Source organism: Balaenoptera physalus, assembly GCF_965194825.1.
Source record: "Balaenoptera physalus genome assembly, chromosome: 1".
NCBI lineage: Eukaryota > Metazoa > Chordata > Mammalia > Artiodactyla > Balaenopteridae > Balaenoptera > Balaenoptera physalus.
Genome location: NC_138882.1, coordinates 82,973,803 through 82,997,304, shown reverse-complemented (window position 1 = coordinate 82,997,304; position 23,502 = coordinate 82,973,803). Strand labels below are relative to the sequence as shown.

General features: G+C 37.0%; 1 protein-coding gene across 8 annotated transcripts in view; it reads right to left on the bottom strand.

Annotated features, from left to right (window-relative positions):
* Positions 1-23,502, bottom strand: part of LOC309658103 (GON-4-like protein) — a 90,689-nt gene that overhangs the window by 48,957 nt on the left and 18,230 nt on the right. For all 8 annotated transcript variants that reach the window (XM_082456290.1, XM_082456292.1, XM_082456296.1 and 5 more), the window contains 8 exons: positions 15,222-15,415; positions 14,425-14,499; positions 14,197-14,247; positions 10,843-10,893; positions 10,431-10,526; positions 9,436-9,555; positions 8,685-8,855; positions 4,968-5,160 (listed from right to left, as the gene is read on the bottom strand). In XM_082456290.1, coding sequence (XP_082312416.1) covers positions 4,968-5,160; positions 8,685-8,855; positions 9,436-9,555; positions 10,431-10,526; positions 10,843-10,893; positions 14,197-14,247; positions 14,425-14,499; positions 15,222-15,415 — 951 coding nt within the window. The remainder of the gene's footprint in view (positions 1-4,967; positions 5,161-8,684; positions 8,856-9,435; positions 9,556-10,430; positions 10,527-10,842; positions 10,894-14,196; positions 14,248-14,424; positions 14,500-15,221; positions 15,416-23,502) is intronic.

The window sequence follows — 23,502 nt, the reverse complement described above, 5'->3', positions numbered from 1 at the left end:
AGGGAGATCTCTACGTATTACAATAGAAAGATGTCTAAATTATATTAAGTGAACGAAGCAAGTTGCAGATGCAGGACAATATGTATAGTATGATTCCTTTCTTGGAAAAAAAGAGAGATATGTGCTTGATTAAACACAGAGAAAATATCTAGAAAGAATTAACAAAGACTGAAGGATAGAACTCTTTTCTTAATTTTTCATAATAAATATCTTTCATTAAAAATAAAAATATATACACACACTTTTTTTTTTAATTTTTGGCTGCATTGAGTCTTCGTTGCTGCGTGCGGGCTTTCTCTAGTTGTGGCGAGCGGGGGCTACTCTTCATTGCGATGTGCGTGCTTCTCACTGCGGTAGCTTCTCTTGTTGTGGAGCACAGGCTCTACGCGTGCAGGCTTCAGTAGTTGTGGTGTGCGGGCTCAGTAATTGTGGCTTGTGGGTTCTAGAGCACAGGCTCAGTAGTTGTGGCGCATGGGCTTAGTTGCTCCGCGGCATGTGGGATCTTCCCGGACCAGGAATTGAACCCGTGTCCCCTACACTGGCAGGCTGACTGTTAACCTCTGCACCACCAGGGAAGTCACACACACACATTTTTTATTCATAATCACTAGAAAATTTGTACTGATAAACCCCAATCTAACCTGATATTCTTTACTCAACATTTATTGTTTATAATATATAAATCTGCATTGTATATATATAGCTATCTAAATGTGAAGGCTTTTTCACCCATCTATAGGTCTATCCCCCAATAAAAATGTTTTAAATCCTTAGGAATGGAATCCTGTCTTCGTAATCTCTATAGTACTTTCTATGTAAGTCTCTTTACAGCAGGTTCTTTACAAACGTTGCTGAATAATATAAGTTGTGGGGAAAGCCTATACCATATGGATACTGCACACACGTTTGGACCCCCATCTGTTTACGTGCAAGAACTACAATAGACAGCTTCTGCCCATACCATACAAACGGGTCAGCCAATATTCTCAGAGAACCCATTTGGCAAACATGTTGAAAAATCATTTAGGAAGGTTTCTTCTGAGTTCTGCTTAGCTTTTAGTACCCTGATTGTGGAACCTGCCCTCTGGGTTGAATTACTTTTTTGACTGACTGACAATGTCAGCATCTACCCAGCTGATCTCAATTTTGTGTACCCACCCCCCTCTAGTGCAGCCTCTTATTTTTTGCAAATGAGACTCTCACTTTTAATAATATGCAGAGCAGATGGTACTAGGAACATGTCAAAATAGTTAGCCACGTAATACTACCAAAATAAACCGGCATATGGCTAAAGTTTGGTACTGTGATCTATATCTAGCATCATTTCCTATTTACCAGCACTCACAAAATTCAGCTGGTAGATCTGGGGATCCAACCTACCCTAGTCATTGGCTCTATGTTCTCTTTTTTAAATCTATCCTAATAAGGAAACAAAAAAATACTGTTTTAAAGAAAGAGGATTTTCACCCTCCCCACTAACCATTATTCCATTTCCTCGATCAACCCTTATCATACACTCTTATTTCTCCCAGACCAGTAGTTGTCAAACTTTAGGATATATAAGAATTAGATACCTAGACGATAACCATTAGTGATTCTGATTCAGTAGGTATGGAGTGAGGCCCTGGAATCTGTTTTTTTTTTTGTTTTTTTTTTTTTAAATTTTGGCTGCGTTGGGTCCTTGTTGCGGTACGTGGGCTTCTCACTGCGGTGGCTTCTCTTGTTGCAGAGCACGGGCTCTAGGCACGTGGGCTTCAGTAGTTGTGGCACGCAGGCTCAGTAGTTGTGGCGCATGGGCTTAGTTGCTCCGCGGCATGTGAGATCTTCCCGGACCAGGGCTCAAACCCACGTCCCCTGCCTTAGCAGGTGGATTCTTAACCCCTGCACCACCAGGGAAGTCCCTGGAATCTGTATCTTAACATCATCCAACAAATACATCCCTACACTCCCTGATTCTGATTCAAATTCTAGGGACAAATTATGAGAAACACCACCCAGACTCCCAAAATCCTGACAGCCAACTCTGTCTGGCCTTTCCTCCTCAACAGCCAGCATTTCAGCTCTTTCAACCAAGGTGATAACAATCAGGGCACCAAAGCTGCTGCACTAATAAAGCCATGAAAACCTGACTTAATTACTATCAATATTTTGTCTTAGCTTAGGTCTAAGGACAAAATGCAGAGCTTGCTTGTGAAGCGTCACATGCATTTAAAAAATGCTTTAATGTCCCCTGAGACTTCTTTGAGATATATTCCTAGAATATTAAACTGGGTTGTAATCCTAGCAGTATAACAATTGATTCTATAACACAGAGCAACACAATGAATTTCTCTGACACTTTTACAAAATGGATAGAATTATCTTTGTCCCTGTTCACTCCTTTCTGCAGAGATTTCTGAGCCTTGGTATCTTAGACCTTGAATGCGCTGATAGAAAAAGGAAGTGTCAATAAATGAACTTCATGAGAATAAGAAATCCCCAAAAAAAGTGACATAAAAAAACTTCATGTATGTAGATGTGTACATTTTTCTGGGGAGTGGCTGCACAGCTTTCATCAGATTCTCAAAGGGGTAAGGAATGGAAAAGCTAGCAGCTTAGACTCCTATCAGAAGACTAATGCGATAATATATCAGTTGTTGGTTATTAAGGAACTGACTCTCCAGTTAATATGTCAATGACTCAGCTGCAAATTTCATCCTTTTCTCCTTCATGCAAGTTTGTGCATTTCATCGCTTATTACCACTTCTGCTATAGAAGGTGGGTGGAGAAGAACAAAAATGTTAAAATTCAAACCAATTTGCTTCTTGTTACCTGTCTTTTCTAAATGTTTAGGGAATTTAAATTTAGGACTAAAATTCTTCCTATTGCCACATTAATGTGGAAAACTAAAAGGTAACGTCATATTTGAAAACTCTCACGAGAGGCACATGAAACTATTATCAGTGATCCTTCTGCGGCATGAAACTGTCATCATGAGGAAAGGCTTTAACAGTTTTCGTTACACAATATTTGATTTCTTTACTCCAAGCACGTATTACCCTTATGGTTATAATACAGAATATAAGAGAAAACTCTGGGGAGCATATATTCTACAGAACCTAAATACATATTATCTCAATGTCACTTCCACCCATCTGATTCCTCTCTTGTCACTGTTGTCAAATATCTTTCAAAGGTCCATCTCAAATACCACCTTTTTCATGTTGCTATCTCTGGTCATGCTAAACAATAATTCTCTCTCTTCTAAAACCTTAGAACAGAGCTTATGCCACTTTTATGGTGCATCTGAGTTCATTCAACTTCATTAATCTGAAATGTATCATGCATTTAACAATGGACCAGGCACCATTCATACATGTTTACTCCCTAACAAAATGATCATTTTCCTCTCTCTCTCATAGAACCTAACACACTGCCTTGTAAAAGAAAGTACTCAATACCAAATGCCAAATTATGTGCAATATAGTTATTAATAGCTTTATAAGGTAAATATGAGAACTTACTTTCTTTCATTCACTTATCCTAATTTATTCCTGGCCTTACCTACCCAAATATTTACTCAGTCTATTTCCATACAAGCTATATGTTCTCTTATTTATCTTAAAGCATTATCCTTTCAACACAAAAATCTTACAGTAGTTGTTCTTAGAAGACAGGGAAAAGAATAAAGATATGCTCTGTAAGTTGTCTGTAATTAAGTTTGATAGGACATCATGTGATCCAGAAATAGGAGCAATGAATTTGGCTATGGATTAAAGTGAGATAGTGAATGACTCTGTTCACATAAAAATGCAAGTCAGACTTTGGTTCAGTTATACACATTTTTTAAAAAGTGTGATCTTCCACAACACAACCAGTATGAATATCCTGGTCACTCCCCATTGAAGAGAGTCAAAAGGAAACAACAATAGTAACAAAAATGCCCTGATTCCATCAAAAGAATGTGACATCATCTGGAATCACTACAAACTAAATCAATCTCTCATTTCCTCTAAATTTACAGAAACACTGCACAAAATGATGAATGGTAACTGACTCTCACTAGAGTATGCTTAAAAAAAACCCACCAAAGACAATTTTAACAATGTATTGTTTTAAAGTAAGAATTTTACTTATATTCTAAAACAAATAAGGGTTGCAGCAGGGATTCTTACACCATGTATGACTGTAGTCAACATTGTTTCTGTCTGATCAATTCTCCTTCCCTACTTCTGGAAACACTGTCACTTCTTTTGGGTAATTGCTTACTCCAACCCTGTTGTTTACAAGGTGCTGCCAATCACAGGACTCCATGCTGAAACAGTCTCCCTATTGAAGCCATGCAATACCAAGACAGTGGGCATGTGATCAAACCCAACCAATCAGAGTTGTTCCTCTGGATTTTTCAAACTGGAGCCTGTAGGAGAGAGTTCTTCTGATGTGGGGACAAACCAAGAAGTGAATGGTGTGCTTATGATCATAGTTCCAGCCTTGTAGAAAAAAACAGGTTTGAGAATGCAGTTGACTGACAAAAAGTAGAGATAACAGCTGTTGAGAGGGAAAGTGGGTCTCAATTCCTCTGTAGGTTTTTCTGCCCTTCCCAAAGTCTGGTTTCATTCAGCAAGTTGAGAATTAGGATTCTCCACTTCAGCAAGTTGAGAGTTAGGATTCTTTCACCTGCATCAGGAAGAACCTTAACTAACATGACAGTCTTCGAGTGAGTCAATGCACTCTCGTGAAATCATATATAAAGTTATATGTACATTTATGTTTCAGGGGAGGAATCTTAGCATTCAAAAGATTCCCCAAAAGACTCTTTAACAAAAACAAAAAGGGGGGGGATGGAATTTAACTACTGATTTAGACCACATTGTTAAATACACAAATCAATTAACCAAAAACACCCCTTTCTTTAAGCTTTTAACTAATGAAAATTTTACCAGAGACCATGGACAGAGTAGATATTAAATGCAAACAAAATCACTTACCTTCATTCCCCACATCATCATTCATAAGACCCCCCAGCCACATCTTCCAATCCTCATCATCTGCTGTATTGGGGTCATACATGTCTGGGGTGATGTCTGGAGCTCGGAGCTCTGCCTCTAGTTGCCCCAGGGGAACGTTTTTCAGAGGCATCTTAGAGCGAGTTCGGAATGCAATGAGACTGTCATCCATGGGCTAGCCAATGGAGAAGGAAATAAAAACATATCACTGAATGCCTAATGCTTTCAATTTTTCCAAACTTCATCATACCCTGTGTGTTTCTCTTCTTAGCTTAAAACACAAGGTCTCTTCTCTAAACCACTTGGATTTATTATTCTTTGTCTGAGAAACTTTAAGGATAATGACATCAATTTTTTTTTTGTAGGTACCAATGTCTTTTTTTTTTAAAAGGTTATACTCCATTTATAGTTCTTATAAAATATTGGCTATATTCCCCATGTTGTACAATATATCCTTGTATATCCTTATAATGACATCAGTTTTAAAACCAACATTTCAGGAACATTTATAAGAGCTTTATTAAGATATAATTTACACACCATAAAACTCACTCTTTTAAAGTGTATAACTGAGTGGATCTTACTATATTCACAGAGTTGTGTGAGATCACCACTATCTAATTCCAAAACATTTTCATCACCCCAAAAAGAAAGGCCATTTCCCTTAGTGGTAGCTCCCCATTCTTCCCTGATCCCCGTCTCTGATACCCACTAATCTTTCTGTCTCTATGGATTTGCTTATGCTGGACATTTTATATAAAAGGAATCATAGGGACTTCCCTGGTGGTCCAGTGGGTAAGACTCCATGCTCCCAATGCAGGGGACCTGGGTTCAATCGCTGGTCAGGGAACTAGATCCCACACGTGTGCTGCAACTAAGAGTTCGTATACTGCAACTAAGAGTCCACGTGCCGCAACTAAGAGTCCGCATGCCACAACTAAGAGTCCACATGCCGCAACTAAGAAGTCTGCATGCCACAATTAAAAAGATCTCACACGCCGCAATGAAGACCCGGCACAGCCAAAAGAAATAAATAAATAAATATTTTTTAAAATAAATAAAAGGAATCATACAATATGTGGCCTTTTGTCTCTGGCTTCTTTCACTTAGCATAATGTTTTCAAAGTTCATCCATTTTGTAGCATGTATCAGTACTCATTCCTTTTTTTTTTGTAATAAAATTTATTTATTCTATCTATTTTATTTTTGGCTGCGTTGGGTCTTCGTTGCTGTGAGCGGGCTTCTTATTGCGGTGGCTTCTCTCACTGCAGAGCCCAGGCTCTAGGCGTGCGCGCTTCAGGAGTTGTGGCTCGCGGGCTCTAGAGCGCAGGCTCAGTAGTTGTAGCGCACAGCCTTAGTTGATCCGCGGCACGTGGGATCTTCCCGGACCAGGGCTCAAACCCATGTCCCCTGCATTGGCAGATGGATTCTTAACCACTGCACCACCAGGGAAGCCCCTCATTCCTTTTTATTGAGAAAAAAGGAAATGAATAATGTCTATTCATACTCTTTGCCCATTTTTTAATTCGGTTGTCTTTTTATTGTTGACTTATAAGAGTTCATTATATATTGCAGATACAAGACCCTTATCAGATATGTGATTTGCAATTATTTTCTCCCACTTTCTGGGTTGTCTCCACTTTTTTGATGTATCCTCTGAGGCACAAAAGTTTTTAATTGTGATGAGGTCCAATGTACCTATTCTTTTTGTCATTTGTGCTTTTGGTATTGTATTAAGAAACCACTGCCTAATCAAAGGTCAAAAAGATTTACTCTATGTTTTGTTCTAAGAGTTCTATAATTTTAGCCCTTACATTTAAGTCAATGATCTATTTTGAGTTAACTTTTGAGTGTGGTGTGAAGTAAGGGTCTAACTTTATACTCTTGCATGTGGATTTCCAGTTGTCACAGCACCATCTGTTGAAAGACTATTCTTTTCCCATTAATTGGTCTTGGAACACTTGTCAAAGATTAATTGACCATAAATTTAAGAGTTTATTTCTAGACTATCAATTCTGTTCCACTGATGATCTGTATGTCTATTCCTTTTCTTTTTCTAAAAAGATACTTTAAGAGAAGTATCTTTTATTTTTACTTTTTTAAAATTTATTTATTTATTTGGCTACTTCAGGTCTTAGTTGCAGCACACAGGATCTTTTGTGTGGCATGAGGGCTTCTCTCTAGTTGTGGCGTGCAGGCTCCAGAGCGTGCGGCCAGTTGTGCACAGCCAGGGGGAAGGGTAAGCTGGGACGAAGTGACAAAGCAGCATTAACATATATACACTACAAAATGTAAAATAGACAGCTAGTGGGAAGTAGCTACATAGCACAGGGAGATCAGCCTGGTGCTTTGTGCCCCCCTAGAGGGGTGGGATAGGGAGGGTGGGAAGGAGACGCCAGAGGGAGAGGATATGGGGATATATGTATACATATAGCTGATTCACTTTGTTATACAGCAGAAACTAACACAACATTGTAAAGCAATTATACTCCAATAAAGATGTTAAAAAAAAAAAAAAAAACTGGCTGGGACTTCCGTGGCAGTCCAGTGGTTAAGACTCCGCGCTTCCAATCAGGGGGTGCGGGTTTGATCCCTGGTCAGGGAACTAGGATCCTACATGCCGTGCAGCACAGCCAAAAGAAAAATAAATAAATAAAGATTAAAAAAAAAAAAAAAGAACTGTCTAATGATGGAATTTAGAAGGTCATCATTTGACAATAACCATAATAATGACTGTTTCAACCAAGAACAAGCAATGGATGCTAAAATTAGTGTGTGAAAAGATATTTTGCCTCAAAGATACATACTAATTAATTTAAAAATGGAAAAATAATAATTTTACAGCGAGGAAAACAAGCAGACACCACCTTAACCATGTGATCAAATTTAACATGATGGAAGTCATGTGCCTCCTGATATGATGCACTAAAAAGGACATATCACTTCTGTGATATTTGTGCCAAAAGTGCATAACCTGAATCTAATTATGAGGAAGTATCAGAAAAGTCAAAATTGAGGAACATTCTGTAAAATAATTGCTCTATAAGGTTCAAAAACGTCAAGGTTATGAAACCTTGAGAAACTGTTCCCAATAAAAAGAGTCTAACAGACAAGATGACTAAATACAACATGTAATCCTAGACTGGATCCCGGATCACAAAAAAAAATCATTTTTCTTTTGCTTTATATAAAAGACATTATTGGGACAATTGGTAAAATCCAAATAGGGACTTTAATAGACTATATAATATTATATATCCTTATTTTCATAATCAAATGTCCTCATTTGTAGGAAATATACACTAAGATATTTAGGGGTAAAAGCACATCATGACTGCAACACACTCTAAAGCAATTCAGGAAAAAATAAATGTGTACAGAGAGAGAGAAAGAAGGAGAAAATGATAAAGCAATTGTGGTAAAGGTTAATATTTGAGGAATCTGGCTGAAGGTTGTTCCTATGTTCCACATTTTAAAATGCTCTCTGTAACATACCTTATTTCATCCTTAGGAACTGCCATTCTCACTTAATTCTCACTTACAATAAAATAGCACAAACTAAATAGAGTACCAAAGACCTATAATTTCATGACTGTTACTTACTGTATCAGAATTTAACATCTTCCCTTCTCCCTTCCCAATCTGAGCAACAACTAAATTATTCCATTTGACTTTTTCAGCAGTTTAGAGTTATGTTACCTGGAAAGAATCCATGCAGACTGGACTGGAAGCCAGCTCCTCATCTACCGCATGCAACTTCTCCATGAAAGTACTATCCTTGGTCTGTTTGGGCTTTGGTGGGGGCGGAGGCCCCATGGGCACTACCTCAGCACTGATGTGCCTAATGGCAGGTGTGGTGACTTTCTCAGCCTGATTAAAAGAGGCAATTATGTTAAAAATTAAAGGGAGGAAGGGAAGAAAAGAGAAAAAAAAAAAAGCAGGAGGAGAGAAGCATGTCTTTCATGTGCTAGCAATCTTTCTCTTCCCATCTAGATAGAGGTATATAAAAACAAAGGCACTGTCAAGGACATTAATCTAATTAGGTTTCATCCTATTTCCAATGAAGCCAACAGGATGCCACTTAGGTTATCGAAAGAGGGGAAATACAATAAAAATGGCTTTAGAACAATATTAGAAAACACATACAAAAAAGAGAAGGGTAGAAGGAAAGAAACTCTGCCAGTCACTCACATTTGGCCCCTTAATAAGAACTCTCCCTGTCACTGAGTTCCAGTTTTCTCTTAACTGTTCACTGACTTAAGGGAATTTGAAATTCAGTTATAACTAGTCACAAATACCAGGAAGATAATGGCATGATTACTGATCTTGAATCATGTTTGGCAAAGGGTGACGGCTTAGAATCACCATGGAGAAATGATCTATTTATACAGTTAAATAATCTACTTATAGAGCATCTCTAATTTATCTTGCTAGTATGATGTGGATTTACCTCTGATAATATGCCACTCTCCTCATCTGTTTCAGTCATCTCAGAAGACTGCCTCAATCTGGATTTCTTTGCCCCACGTGGAGATGAAGCAGTGCTTTCAACATCACTTTCCAATAAACTCTACAAAACAAATCCAGTTCACTTTCATATGTATGCCCCTACCTCATTCCACTGAGTTTGAAGTACCTCAATAGAATGAATCACAAAATATCAATCACTGAATTAGAGTAAGAGAATAAAATTTAAATTAAAGCTTAATTTGCTGAAGGTAGGAACAGGGAACGGATCTCTATCCTTGTAAGCACTGTGAACTCTGTAAAACTGTAAGGCATTGATTTAAAATGCTTTAACAAACAAGTCAAAGAACACATTAAGAAATAGAATATTACATTAACTATGAAAATGAACAAACTATAGCTACAAGCAACAGTATAAATGAATCTCAAATGACTTGTGTTGAACCAAAATTAAAAAAAACAAGCCACACAAAAGAATAGACTATGGTTCCATTTACCTAAGGTACAGAAACAGTAAAAAACTGAACTCAGTGTGTAGAGCTGCATATTTAGGTGATATAAGTAGAAAGATAAGCAAGGAAGTAATTACCAAAAAGTCAAGATAGTGGCTGTCTATAGGGGAAGAAAAGTGACTGTGATAAGAGGTGTCTGGCAATGTTATACTTAATGACTTTAAGGAAGTTTCATAAGGATTAGCTTTATAGTTATTTAAGCTGTATATTTTAATTTTTATCCTATGCACAGTTCTGCATGTTGTATGTGTGTTATATTTCATAATACAAGACATGAAAAAATCAAGGGAGCATGAAGAGGAGTCACAGTCTTAGATTTATGCAAAGAAATGAGTAGAAAAAAGAACTGTGTTTCAACCCTCTGTATAGAACAAGTGATATTACTAAGGAAGCAAAGTACACTCTGCCTTGTGGAGCCAAATTTTTTCTACATTACCAACTAACACTCACACAGGTAACCACTAACCTCTTCAGCAGTCTCATCTTCTTCTTCATCATCGGGCTGGTACTCTTCGTCTGAGGAATCATCGTCTTCAAGGTGGATATCCACAAACTGAGGAGGCTACATAAGTACAATTATAGAAAAAAATAAAATAATAGAAAACACGAATCACATGTATTTGGGAAATAAGGGGAAGAAAGCAGAGCAGGACAACAAAAAAATCCTAAGAGCACAACAAGCAGCTAAAGCAAGTAATAAGAGGCAGGAGTTAAAAAGATTTCTAGCATGAGAGTCAAACCTAAGACTAATGAAATGGAAAAAAACAAAGCTGGAATTTAAATAAATACAGAGGTCAAAAAAAGTTAAAAAATAGAAGCGTTTCGAAACTGATGAAGTCTTTCTGGAAAAGAATAAGAATTACCTCTTCCAAGTTTACCTTAATTTCATTGGCCTTCTTAATTGGTGAAATATTCCATGTTGGAATTACCTACCAACAAAGAATATAAATAGTTAAGTTCTCTTAACTAAAATAGACTGTTTTTCATTTTTACTTCTTCTTTACCATCACAAGGAGCCATCAGACTAACACGTAGCTGCAGTGATGTAGGGGTACTGATCTACACTGTCAAATATTTGTCAGAGCTTGGCAGAAGAAAAGGAGAGATGAATCTATTTCCTTCATTAGCATCTCTGCCTTAAACCTAGTAAGAATCTGTATTACCCATAAATGGACAAAGTGTCTATATTGTCTACTTTATATTACAGCTTGGGTTCACATAGAATAATAAATATGAAAACTATTTGTAAACTACAATAGTACACAAACCTAGGATACTACAGGTGATAGCAGCCTTTTGCCATCAGTATGTCTTAATCAGTTACATAAATCCACCATAAGTATGCCTCCAAAAAGCTAGTCATGAAAAGTTCTTACGGAAGGATTTCGGGGTGAAGTGCCAAGTCATACACAAGTTCTTTTCAAATAGTCCAGGAAAAAACAATAGACAGACACAGGGAGAGATAAAGCAAATTTGGCAGAATTTTACATTGTTAAATCTAGATGGAATCTAGATTCACTGTAAAATTCTTTTCAACTTTTTCAGGATTTTAAAACAATAGAGGGCTTCCCTGGTGGCGCAGTGGTTGAGAGTCTGCCTGCCAATGCAGGGGACACGGGTTCAAGCCCTGGTCTGGGAGGATCCCACATGCCGCGGAGCAACTAAGCCCGTGAGCCACAACTACTGAGCCTGAGCGTCTGGAGCCTGTGTTCCACAACAAGAGAGGCCACGATAGTGAGAGGCTCGCGCACTGCAATGAAGAGTGGCCCCCGCTCGCTGCAACTAGAGAAAGCCCTTGCACAGAAATGAAGACCCAACGCAGCCAAAAATAAATAAATAAATAAAAGAACTGTCTAAAAAAAAAATAAAACAATAGAGGGGCTTCCCTGGTGGCGCAGTGGTTAAGAATCTGCCTGCCAATGCCGGGGACACGGGTTCGAGCCCTGCTCTGGGAAGATCCCACATGCCGCGGAGCAACAAAGCCTGTGCACCACAACTACTGAGCATGCACTCTAGAACCCGTGAGCCACAACTACTGAGCCCGTGTGCCACGACTCCTGAAGCCTGCGCGCCTAGAGCCCATGCCCCGCAATGAGAGAAGCCACCATATTGAGAAACCCGCGCACTGCAACGAAGAGTAGCCCCCCCTCGCTGCAACTAGAGAAAGCCCGTGCCCGTGCACAGCAATGAAGACCCAACGCAGCCAAAAATAAATAAATAAAATAAATAAATAAATTTTAAAAATAAAAAAATAAATAAAACAATAGAGTTGGTGGGGGGAAGTTTTTAAAGAATTCTTTAAAACCTCTTACATACTCCTGACACAATACCATTGGAGTGCATAATTTTTTGACCATCTAACTGTGACCCCAACAAAATCATCATGAACAAAATCCAACAGACCATTAGGTTCTGTCTCTATAAGAAGCCTTAGGCCCTCCACATCTCCTCAGCCCTGCCATGTTGTGGCTACTTATCTAGCTCTGTGGAGCCAGGCCCAATACGGGGTGTAAAGGGAATGATGTGATTCAGGTCCATACCTCTTCTCATGTTTGTTTCTAAACCAATCAATTTTCCTACTGCCAAATCCATCAGGAAGGAGTCAGTCTATTAAGATTAAGAAGCAAGAGAAATGGACTCTAATCTTTGCTCTCCCACATAAACTATAGCCTTGGGTTGTCTACCTTCTCTGCAACTATATACGTGGTTGGTAGACATAATCCAGAGCCTGATTTCGATCTCCTTGGGTTTTTTTTAATCAAATATGGAATTAATGTTAATTATATTCTATGTCAGGTAGACTTCACAGAACTTCTGTCTCACTGATGGCTGCTTGCATCATAGCTACCACATGTTCATTTGTGATTACTTCCTGGAGAAAGATGAAATTTCACTTTATGCAACCAGGGTTAGTCAATTAGATAAAGATATACAAATATATATATATGATGTGGCTGTCAAAAAAAGTCAGTGCATAGGGGAGCAGAATTTTCCACCCTAAAATGTGTGTCTTTGGCCTATTAAAAAAAAAAAAAAAGCCAATGAAACCTTAGGCTGCATTAAGGGAAATATGGAATCTGAACACTGAGGGAATAAACCTAACTTTATTTTTTTATTTTATTCTTTTTTGGCTGCACCGTGCAGCATGCAGGATCTTAGTTCCCTGACCAGGGATTGAACCTGTACCCCTGCAGTGGAAGCTCAGAGTCTTAACCACTGGACTGCCAGGGAAGTCCCAACCTAACTTTAATCTATACTAGTTAAACCCTATCTGGAGCACTAGATCCACTTAAGGCATACTTTTAAAAGGATATGGACAAACTTGGCACATGCAGAAGAAAAGGATCAGATTGGTGAAGGTACTCAAAGCCTTGTCACATGAAGACCAATAAAAAATTAGGGGACGTTTAGCAAGAAAAGAATGTTATAAAAAGATATATTGGTTTTCTTCAACTAGAGGAAAGGTCATGTGGAAGAGGAACAGACATTTCTTATACAGGGCTGCAAGGAACAGAACCAGACAAACAGACAAAAACTACAGTATGCATTTTGGGTCCATATGGCAAATCTTTCTTACTATCAGAGATAGAATGGACTCCCTCAGGACTATCACCTGCTTTGTCGCAGAAGGTAAGCACAAACTGGACAAGTGCTTGTTAAGCAGATAGAACACAGTGCCCAGCATCAAAGAGCTTGCTGTATCAGAATGCTTCAAAAGTCTTCAAGAGGTTCTCATACTTTAGTGTGCAAAAGAATGTACTGTTGTGCTTTCAACAATGCATATTCCCAGGCCATACCCATGGGTCCTGATTCCTAGGTCTGAGGTGAGCCCAAGAATGTGCATTTTTAATAAGCACTCTTGAGGAACCCCATACCAGGGTGATCTTGATGCAACTGGTCCCTGGAACACAATTTGAAATACACTACTTTAAACACTTCACCACCTATCTCACAACATGAACAGAAAAACTGTCATCACTCATTGCTTTCAACCGTTCCAAATGGTTATCTACCTAGCACTTCCAAAAAAGCAACTAAAATAAAAATAAACTATGATAATGATTTCATATATTGCATCTCCACATGTCTATTTGCCTTTTACAAATATTTCTTTAAGGAGTCAAACCCAGATCATAATAAATATTTCTTATATTTTTTTCCCTACAAATAACCTGGAATTATATATTATTAACAAAGCTAAATAAACAATAAAGAAAAAATAGAACACCCACCACTCCTTTTTCCACCACTTCCTTCAGTTTAGAGCGTGTCATTTTGGGCTCCTAAGAAGGGAAAATGAGAAGAAAACAGTCAATAAAAATCATCGAGTGATTCTTGAGTTTGCCCCCAACTGCCAAATTATTTACAAACGCCCAAGTGAGTTTGTAAACAACTCACTACACTTAGCCAGTTTACAGATAGTTCTGTTTCATGACATTGAAAGAACAATAAATACTCACAAACATTGGCATATCCTCCGTCTCACTGATGGCTGCTTTCATCATAGCGACTACATGTTCATTTGTGATTACTTCCTGGAGAAAGATGAAATTTCACTTTATGTAACAAAGGTGTATCATCTAGATAATACTCATCTCTCTGTAACTCTGCTAGATATATGTAGAGGATAAACGAGAGCTAGATACCCAAATGGTTTCAGATTAGGGTAAAGCAAGGCAACTGAAAGCAAAGAAGGAAGTTTTGGAGAGAAGCACACAGCTTCCAACAATGTAGCAAGCAAATGGACCAATCTCATTAGCTGATACTAACAGGAAGGGCTCAAAAATAAAAAAATTCTCAGGTTAACTATCTGCTTAAGAGAAACAGTAATAAACAACATAGGCTTTATAAATAGCTGTACTGTTACATAGCAAAGGAGAGTATTTGCATATGTGCAAAGGACTGTAAACTGTTAACTGGGCATCTTCCAAGACACATTGACCCACAAGAGTAAATCCACTGTAAACATTATCATCTTCCATTATCTTTGAATATGCTAAACAATAAACAATCAAATCAGTGGAAGGAAGCAGAGTAACAGTTTATCTTCCCAATTAAGTTCTTTCACATGTGTTCACATTTCAAACTTGTGCTGAGTGCAAAGAGAAGGCTACCTTGAAATGTAAAATATTTTGCCACAGGGAACTCACAAAATTAGTAATTCACACACCAAGACTCAAGAGTTTCCTGAGAATTTTTATTTGCTCCCCATGAAAGAGTTCTATTCCCATTACATGGCTGCCCCCGTCTTACTCACGTGAAGGATGTTTCGCACGTTGACTGCTGTTAGGTTGTGCTGCTTGGCGCCGTCCTCTAAGGTGCGGTCAAGCATGTCATCCAGCTTCAGGTCACAAGCCAAAGTCCCTTCTTCTTGACCCTTTCCATCTCTTTTCCTCTTGGTACCCTTTTTCTTTTTTCGCCTTTTCTCGTTTTCTTCACTGTCTTGCTCTTCTGCAAATAAACCAAGAACATCACAAGAATCACCAAAGCAACTGCTCCCGGAACTTAACCCAAAAAGCCAACAGTAAAAGAAAAACACAGCTGTCTGGCCCTGGAAATCAAAGAAGACTAAGATATAACAGCGGTGGTAAAGGCAGATGTGGTAGTACTGTTGTAGTAATAACACCTAACATTCACTGAATATTCCTTTTATGTCAGGCATTCTTCTACACACTTTATACATATTAATTCACTTACTCCTCATAACAACCCTATGAGGTAGGGACTATTATTTTTCCCACTGTACAGAGGAAGAAACTGAGGTAGAAAGATTAAGAAACTTTCCCAAGAGCTAATAATGACTAAGCCACGTTTTGAAGCCAAGCACTCTAGCTCTAGAACTCTGTCTTAATTATTACTCTATACTACCCAGATAATACATCAGAAACCCAGGGTTTATGTCCCAGATCTATAACTTAACTGGGTTGCCTTGGCAATAGTCTTATTTTTATCTTTTGTAAAATACAGATATCTTCCCATCAGGGATGCCATGCATATTAAGTGAAATAATATATATCAAAGTGCTTTATAACCAATGAAATATTATACAAATGTAATTTATCACTATTATTATACTACTGAGTCTAGAAAAGAAAAAAACAAGGAGCAAATCAATAAAAAAAATCCACTCTGATTAAAAAAGGGGGGAGGGGATGAAGTACCTCTATTCTACAAGAAAGGAGCACATATATAACCAGATAAAAGGAAAAGCTTCTTGATTATTAGAATCTGGTAAGTCTTGAAGTAGATTATCACGCAACACCAAAATGAGGTTCTCATCTCTCTGATACTTTTTGGTCTGCTACCGTCTGAAAACAAGGGATTAGAGAAGATTAACATCAAGACAACCTTCTTAGTTTAAAAAGATTTTATGACCTTCAAGCTGCACCCTGGCAATGTTTACTCAGTGAAAAATTATTAGTAATTTCAACCAATTGCTTTTGCACTTGTGAATATATATCAAGAATTCGATAAATGTTCGTAACTTTCAATCCAATCTTCTTCTTAAGGAAGTAATTACACATGTATAGACTAATCAAGTTATTCATTTCAACATTAATTATTTTAGCAAAAACATGGAAAACACCTAAATGTCAACTGAAGAAAAACACACAACCTAAAAGTTGCAAGTTATGTTTTATTCAGGGACCTTACTGAGGACTACAGTCTGGGAGACAGCCTCTCAGATAGCTCTGAGGAACTGCTCCAAAGAGGTAAGGGAGAAGCCAGGATATATAGAAGTTTTCGCTGGAAAAAAAAAAAACACATGTAATTGAACATCAAAAGATTACTGCTAATCGCAAAAAAAGACATCTCGGGGCTTCCCTGGTGGTGCAGTGGTTGAGAATCCACCTGCCAATGCAGGGGACACGGGTTCGAGCCCTGGTCTGGGAAGATCCCACATGCCGCGGAGCAGCTGGGCCCGTGAGCCACAACTACTGAGCCTGCGCGTCTGGAGCCTGTGCTCCGCAACAAGAGAGGTCACGATAGTGAGAGGCCCGCGCACCGCAATGAAGAGTGGTCCCCGCTTGCCGCAACTAGAGAAAGCCCTCGCACATAAACGAAGACCCAACACAGCCAAAAATTAATAAATAAATTAATTAATTTTAAAAAAAGACATCTCAAGTTAATGATTTTAGTGCTTTTCTATGTAGAGGAAGATGCAAGTGTCTTGGCTCATTGAAGTTATTCCTTAGCTATGCATCTTAACTATCTAGGGCCAGTATCCTGTTTTTCTCCAACCTGAATTCCCCTCAGGGTGCACCCTTTAGGGTTGGGGTGGGGTGGGGGTATGGCTGCAGTGGCTGATGCCTTGACGGCAGGCAACATTCATTGTTTATTGAAAAGGTAGGCAACATTTTTTGTGTGCACAGCCAATATGAAAAAAATGGTTAAGTGAACACTGGTACACCATACACTGGACTGTAACTGACCCATTAAAAATAGTCTTTTTAAGCAACTGATGGCAGGGGGACAAGTTAAAAATGTCTACAAAGAGTTTTTAATGATACAGAAAAAATTTTGATAATGATTTTTAAGTAAAAAAAAAAAAAGTAGAATTCAAACATATACATCTTACATTTGTGTAACCTAAACAAAAAATGGGCTACCTTGAGGTACATCCCAACAAAGTGATAGATGCAAAAGAAATATAAAACTCTAGAATGCATCAGAAAAGTGACAAAGCTCTTTACTGATGGTCATTTGAGAAAGCAGCAAAAGGGGAATTACATAGCATAATACACAACGAAACTGTCTAAAAACCTTTGTACACATATCTTTTCCCAAAGTCTCTCTTCTCACCTCATTTACCCCTTTTCTCCATAAACTCCAAAACTCTTCTCTCTCTTCACCACTCTTGAATCTCCTCTCTTTGCTCCTCCCTTCCCTCTTGCATCCTTTCTCATGTAGACCAACCTAGCCAGTTCTTGGTTTCTGCCATCCACTTTTCCCTCCTCATCTTACCAATACTTAAACAATGACCTGGTAGTTGCAGAGCAAGAAAAGGATTTCTGACACCCAAAGAAGTTTTGATTCAGCTTCATATTCATATCCTATCATGTTGTTGGTAACACTGTCAATTGCAAAACTGACCCGGGGAAAAAAGTATGAAAGACACAAGTTAAAACTATTAATATTATACTGGAAATAGTAAAGTGTGTTATTAACTAAAAATTAACCTAAATAAATAAAATCTTCCTTACGAAATTTAGATCTACAAAATGTAACAAAAATTCATAGAAGTGAAGACCAAAAAAAGGAAATTTACAATGGAAGCAGCTAAAATTAATAAAATTTTATACAGATAGTTGATGAGGAATCAAATTGTCCTTTAAAACAGTGCTTCTCAAACTCTCTGTGGCGAAAAACTAGTCTTGTTTTTGACCAATCCACTGTAGACTCATACTTTTATAAAGTAAGAATATAGCCATAATGTCAAAAGTGACAACATTTCTAAAGTTTTATTCTCAGTTTCCATGAATTATTTTGTTTCAAACCAGTAACAAACAGTTCTCAAACTAGCACTGGTTTTCAGACCACACTTTGAGTAACACTGCTTTAAAATATACACTGAAAAACATTCAACCCCAATAAAAATACAATAAAGACAAACATAAAAAATAATTTTAAAGAATTGTGAAAACTTACCACAAAATTAAAATGGAAATAACAAAATTCGCTGCAGAAAATATTTTTCAATGGAAAAAGCATTGGAGTTAGCATAATTCCCATTCAGAATGGCTATCTTACAAACACAGAATCAAAGTAATCACTGTGGGGTTACACCATCTCATCTAATTACATCCCCCTAAATCACATCACACTTATTTCTCCTCTGATTTCTGATTTTAAGGCTGAGTTTAATAGGGAATGTGGGTCTATAAGGAAAATTGAATACATTCTAATACATTGCACAGACAATCCAAGAAAGAACAGATAATTCAGTTACATCTTACTCTGTTTTAGAACTAATCTATTATCTTACTTTTAAAATATTGGGATACCACTGACCCTAAGAATTCTAAAGAACTGAAATTTAAAAATTAAAAAAAGGAAAACAAAAACGACAACAAAAAAAGCACTTCCCTGGCGGTCCAGTGGTTAAGATTCCGTGCTTCCACTGCAGGGGGCGCAGGTTCGATCCCTGGTCAGGGAACTAAGATCCCACATGTCACAGTGGCCGGCCAAAAATAAATAAATAAATAAAATTTAAAAATTAAAAAAATTTTAAAAAGGAAGCCACTCTATAAAAATCAGACTAGAAAAAAGAAGAAAATCTAATTTTTCCTTCTATGAGAAAGGTGGGATGTGGCTAAAAACAAGGTATTTGCTGAGAAGCACATTTAATGATGTAACCAGTAAGTTGAAAGTAAATTTGCACTGTAAATGTACTGCAAAATGGATGATGTCAATAAAAACATGGGTGGGTTCTGTAATATCTAAATCACCAAAGTCACTTTGTTGTATGAAAATAGCTGCTTAACAGCCCTGTCAAAAACACACCCAGGACTTCTGGATCTGGCCACAGCAATGTATTTTTTTATCAGATGAAACCTTCCTGCCAAAAACAACTGTGAAACTATATAAAACTATAAAATTACACAAAAGCAGAATAAAATATATACAACAGTCTGAAAGCACTGGAGGACAACCCCTACATAAATGATTTAAGGAGTTGTGATCCTTCAGAGAAGGGAAGCACATAAGGAGAATCCAAGCTGAAAGCAGTATTCTTGCTTTACTAAGAAGCTAGAGATTAGAGCTGCTGAAGCAGCTGAGATTGGGGGATAAAATTCTGCAGAGGAGGAAACCAAGGAAAAATGAGCCCAAAAAGTCTCTGTTCAAACTCCTCTTAAAACTATGATTGAATCATGGGGAATTCCCAGGCAGTCCAGTGGTTAGGACTCTGCACTTCCACTGCAGGGGGCATGGGTTCAATCCCTGGTCGGGGAACTAAGATCACACTCCACAAGTGTTGGGAAGACAGAGGTTGTAGTTGAAGTCTTGCGAAGGAGGAAAAGTCTTCATAAACACTATAGCTTTTTTAGAAGTGTTGGAACCCCAGAAGAGCCACCCACTAGGAATATAGGCCACAATCTAGAAAGTTGAAACAAAATAGACTTAATATAGCATAAAACCAACCCTTAGCAGAATTTAAGTGACCCTCCAAAATTATCTGCCTACCTGAAGAAAACATAACCCTCTTTAGAGGAAGCTAACAATACCAACGCCTCTAGAATTTTTCATTCACAATGTCCAGCATCCAATCAAAAATTACAGCAAGAACCAAGATGCCAAAACACTAGGGGGTGGGGGAGGACGACAGTTAAAAAAAAAAAAAAAAAGACCTATGGGTGAATCAGATATTGGAAAAAGGATTTTTAAATAATTATGATTAACACATTCAAGAAAATAAAGGAAAAGATGGAGAATTTCACATAGAATCCATAGTGCTAAACCGGCATGAAAAATTTAATAGATAAGACACCGTGAAACAGAGAATTAGTGAACTAGACTACAGAACAGCAGAAACTGATGCATGGACGAAAAAACAAAAGAATATAAAGAAAAAACAATACACATGGGACATGGTGAAAAGACCTAACATACATGTAACTGGAATACCAGAAGAAAAGAAGGAGAACAGGACAGAAATGATATCTAAAAAAAATATTGACAAGGATTTTTTTAACTGATAAAATATCAAATCTCATATTCAAGCAGTTCTACAAGCCCTAAGCAGATAAAAACAGAAAACCCAAGGAGACATATAATAGTCAAAATGCTGAAAACCAGAACAGAGAAAATCTTAGAAGCAGAAGAAAAAAAGACAAATTATCAAAGTAACAACAAAACTGATAACTGAATTTGCAACAGAAACAATGGAAACCAAAATATAACAGAATGCATCTTAAAGTTCTGGGGGGGAAAGAACAACCTAAAATTCTATACACAGTGAAAATAATTTTTAAAAATGAAGGCAAAACTAAAATTTTCTTCCAGACAAACAAAATCTGAGATAATTCATTGACAGGAGACCAGGTCTGCAAGAAATAGTAAAGGAAATTCTTCAAGATGAAAAAAAATGACCCAAGATGAAGGCAAAGTGAAGAACTTCAGGATGAATCAAGACATAAGAAAGGCTAACTATGTGATAAATATAAATCAATATTGACTGTTTAAGACAGTAACAATAATAATAACGTCTTGTGGGGTTTAAAACAAATGAAGAAGTAAAATACAATATCAATAACACAAAAGGCAGGAGTAGATATATAAAGTAAAACTGTTGTAAAGTTCTTACATGGTTTGGGAAGTGGTAAAAGTGCTAATTTAAGGGAGATTATAGTAATTTCAAAGAATGCCTATTAATATATAGGGTAACATGTAAAAGAAAAATAAAAGAATACAAAACTAAAAAGCTAATAAAGAAAAGTAAAAGCACTTGATTAATCCAAAAGAAGGAAAGGAGAAATAAAGGAACAAAAAACAAATAGGAAAATAGAAAATTATATCAGAAATTACATTAAATATAAATGAAGTGTACAATCTAATTAACAGACAAAGATGTTCAGACCAGGTTTTTTGTTGTTTTTTTTTTAACTCTATGCTATTTATAAGAGATACACTTTAAATATAAAAACACAAAAATGGGGACTTCCCTGGTGGTGCAGTGGTTAAGAATCTGCCTGCCAATGCAGGGGACACAGGTTTGATCCCTGGTCCAGGAAGATCCCACATGCCACGGAGCAACTAAGCCCGTGCACCACAACTACTGAGTCTGCGCTCTAGAGCCCGCGAGCCACAACTACTGAAGCCTGTGCGCCTAGAGTCTGTGCTTCGCAACAAGAGAAGCCACCGCAATGAGAAGCCCACACACTGCAACGAAGAGTAGCCCCCGCTCTCTGCAACTAGAGAAAGCCCGCATGCAGCAACGAAGACCCAACACAGCCAAAAATAAATAAATCAAATAAATAAATTTATATAAAAAAAGACACAAAAAAGGTTGAAAGCAAAACAATGTAAACACTTATACCATGTACACATTAATATCAAATACAAAGCAGACTTTAAGGCAAGAAGATAAAGAGATAAAAAGGAACATTTCATGCTGAGTCAATTCAACAAAAAGACATAACAATTCTAAATTTCTGTGCACCTGATAAATACAGCTTAAATATATAAAACAAAAGTTGAAAGGGGAAAAAAAAGGAGAAAGCCACAATCACAGTTGGAGATTTTAACAAATGTCAATCAGTAACACATGACAGCAGACACAAAAAAATCAGTAAAGATATAAGAGATCTGAACAACATTAGCAAAACTGACCTCACAGACATATACAGGACATTTTACTCGACTCAAATGACATGTATAAAACACCCACTAAATACGTATTCTTTTTAACAGCACATGAACAGACCATAAGCTAAGTGACTCAAGAATTTTCAAAGGTCAGGAATCATATACAATATGCTCTTTGACCACAATGGAATTAAACTAGAAATCAATAAAGAAATTTAACTAGAAAGATCCTCAAATGTTTAGAAATTAAGCAACATATCTCTAAATAATTCATGGGTCAAGAAGAAGTCATAATGGATATTAAAAATATTTTAAGATGAATGAAAACAAAAGTATGACATATCAAAATTTTCAGAATGCAGCTACAGCAATGCTTAGAGGGCAAATTTTAACTTTAAATGTATATATTAGAAAAAAAAAGATTGAAAATCTTACTAGAAGCTAAAAAAGAACAAATCAAATCCAAGGTAGATTGTAGGAAGGAAATAATAAAGAACAGAAATCAATTAAATAGAAAAAAAAAAGTCAAGAAAGCCAAAAGTTGGTTCTTTAAAAAGATTAACTGATAAACCTCTAGCCAAACTTATCAACAAAAAAAATAAGACACAAATAAAAAAAGGACCTCACTAAAATCAGAACTAAAAAGGCGACCTCATTAAAAATCTTAGACATGCCAAAATAAACATTACAAGCAACTTTATATCAATAAATTTGACAATTTAGAGAAAATGTACAAATTCCTTGAAAAACACAACTTACCAAAACTGACACAAAAAGAAACAGGAAATCTAAATAATCCTATAATTATTAAAGAATTTAATCCAAAACTTAAAAGGCTTTTGACAAAGAAAACTCCAGGCCTAGACAGCGTCCTTGGTGAATGGTTACAAAACATTTAAGAAAGAAATAACACCAGTCTTAAACAAACTCTTTCAGAGAATAGATAATGATGAAAATTTTCCCAATTCATTTTATAAGGTCAGTATAACCCTAATACCAACACATGAAAAAGACCTTATAAGAAAGGAAAATTAAAGCCAGTTATCTTCCATAAACAAAGAAACAAAAACCTTAAACAATATATTAGAAAATCTAATACATCATGACCAAATAGGTTTATCCCAGAAATGCTAGTTTGCCTTAACATTCAAAACCCACTCAATGTTATTAGGCATATGTACCTGAAAACAGAATTTTAAAATATGTAGAACTAGGGACTTCCCTGTCAGTCC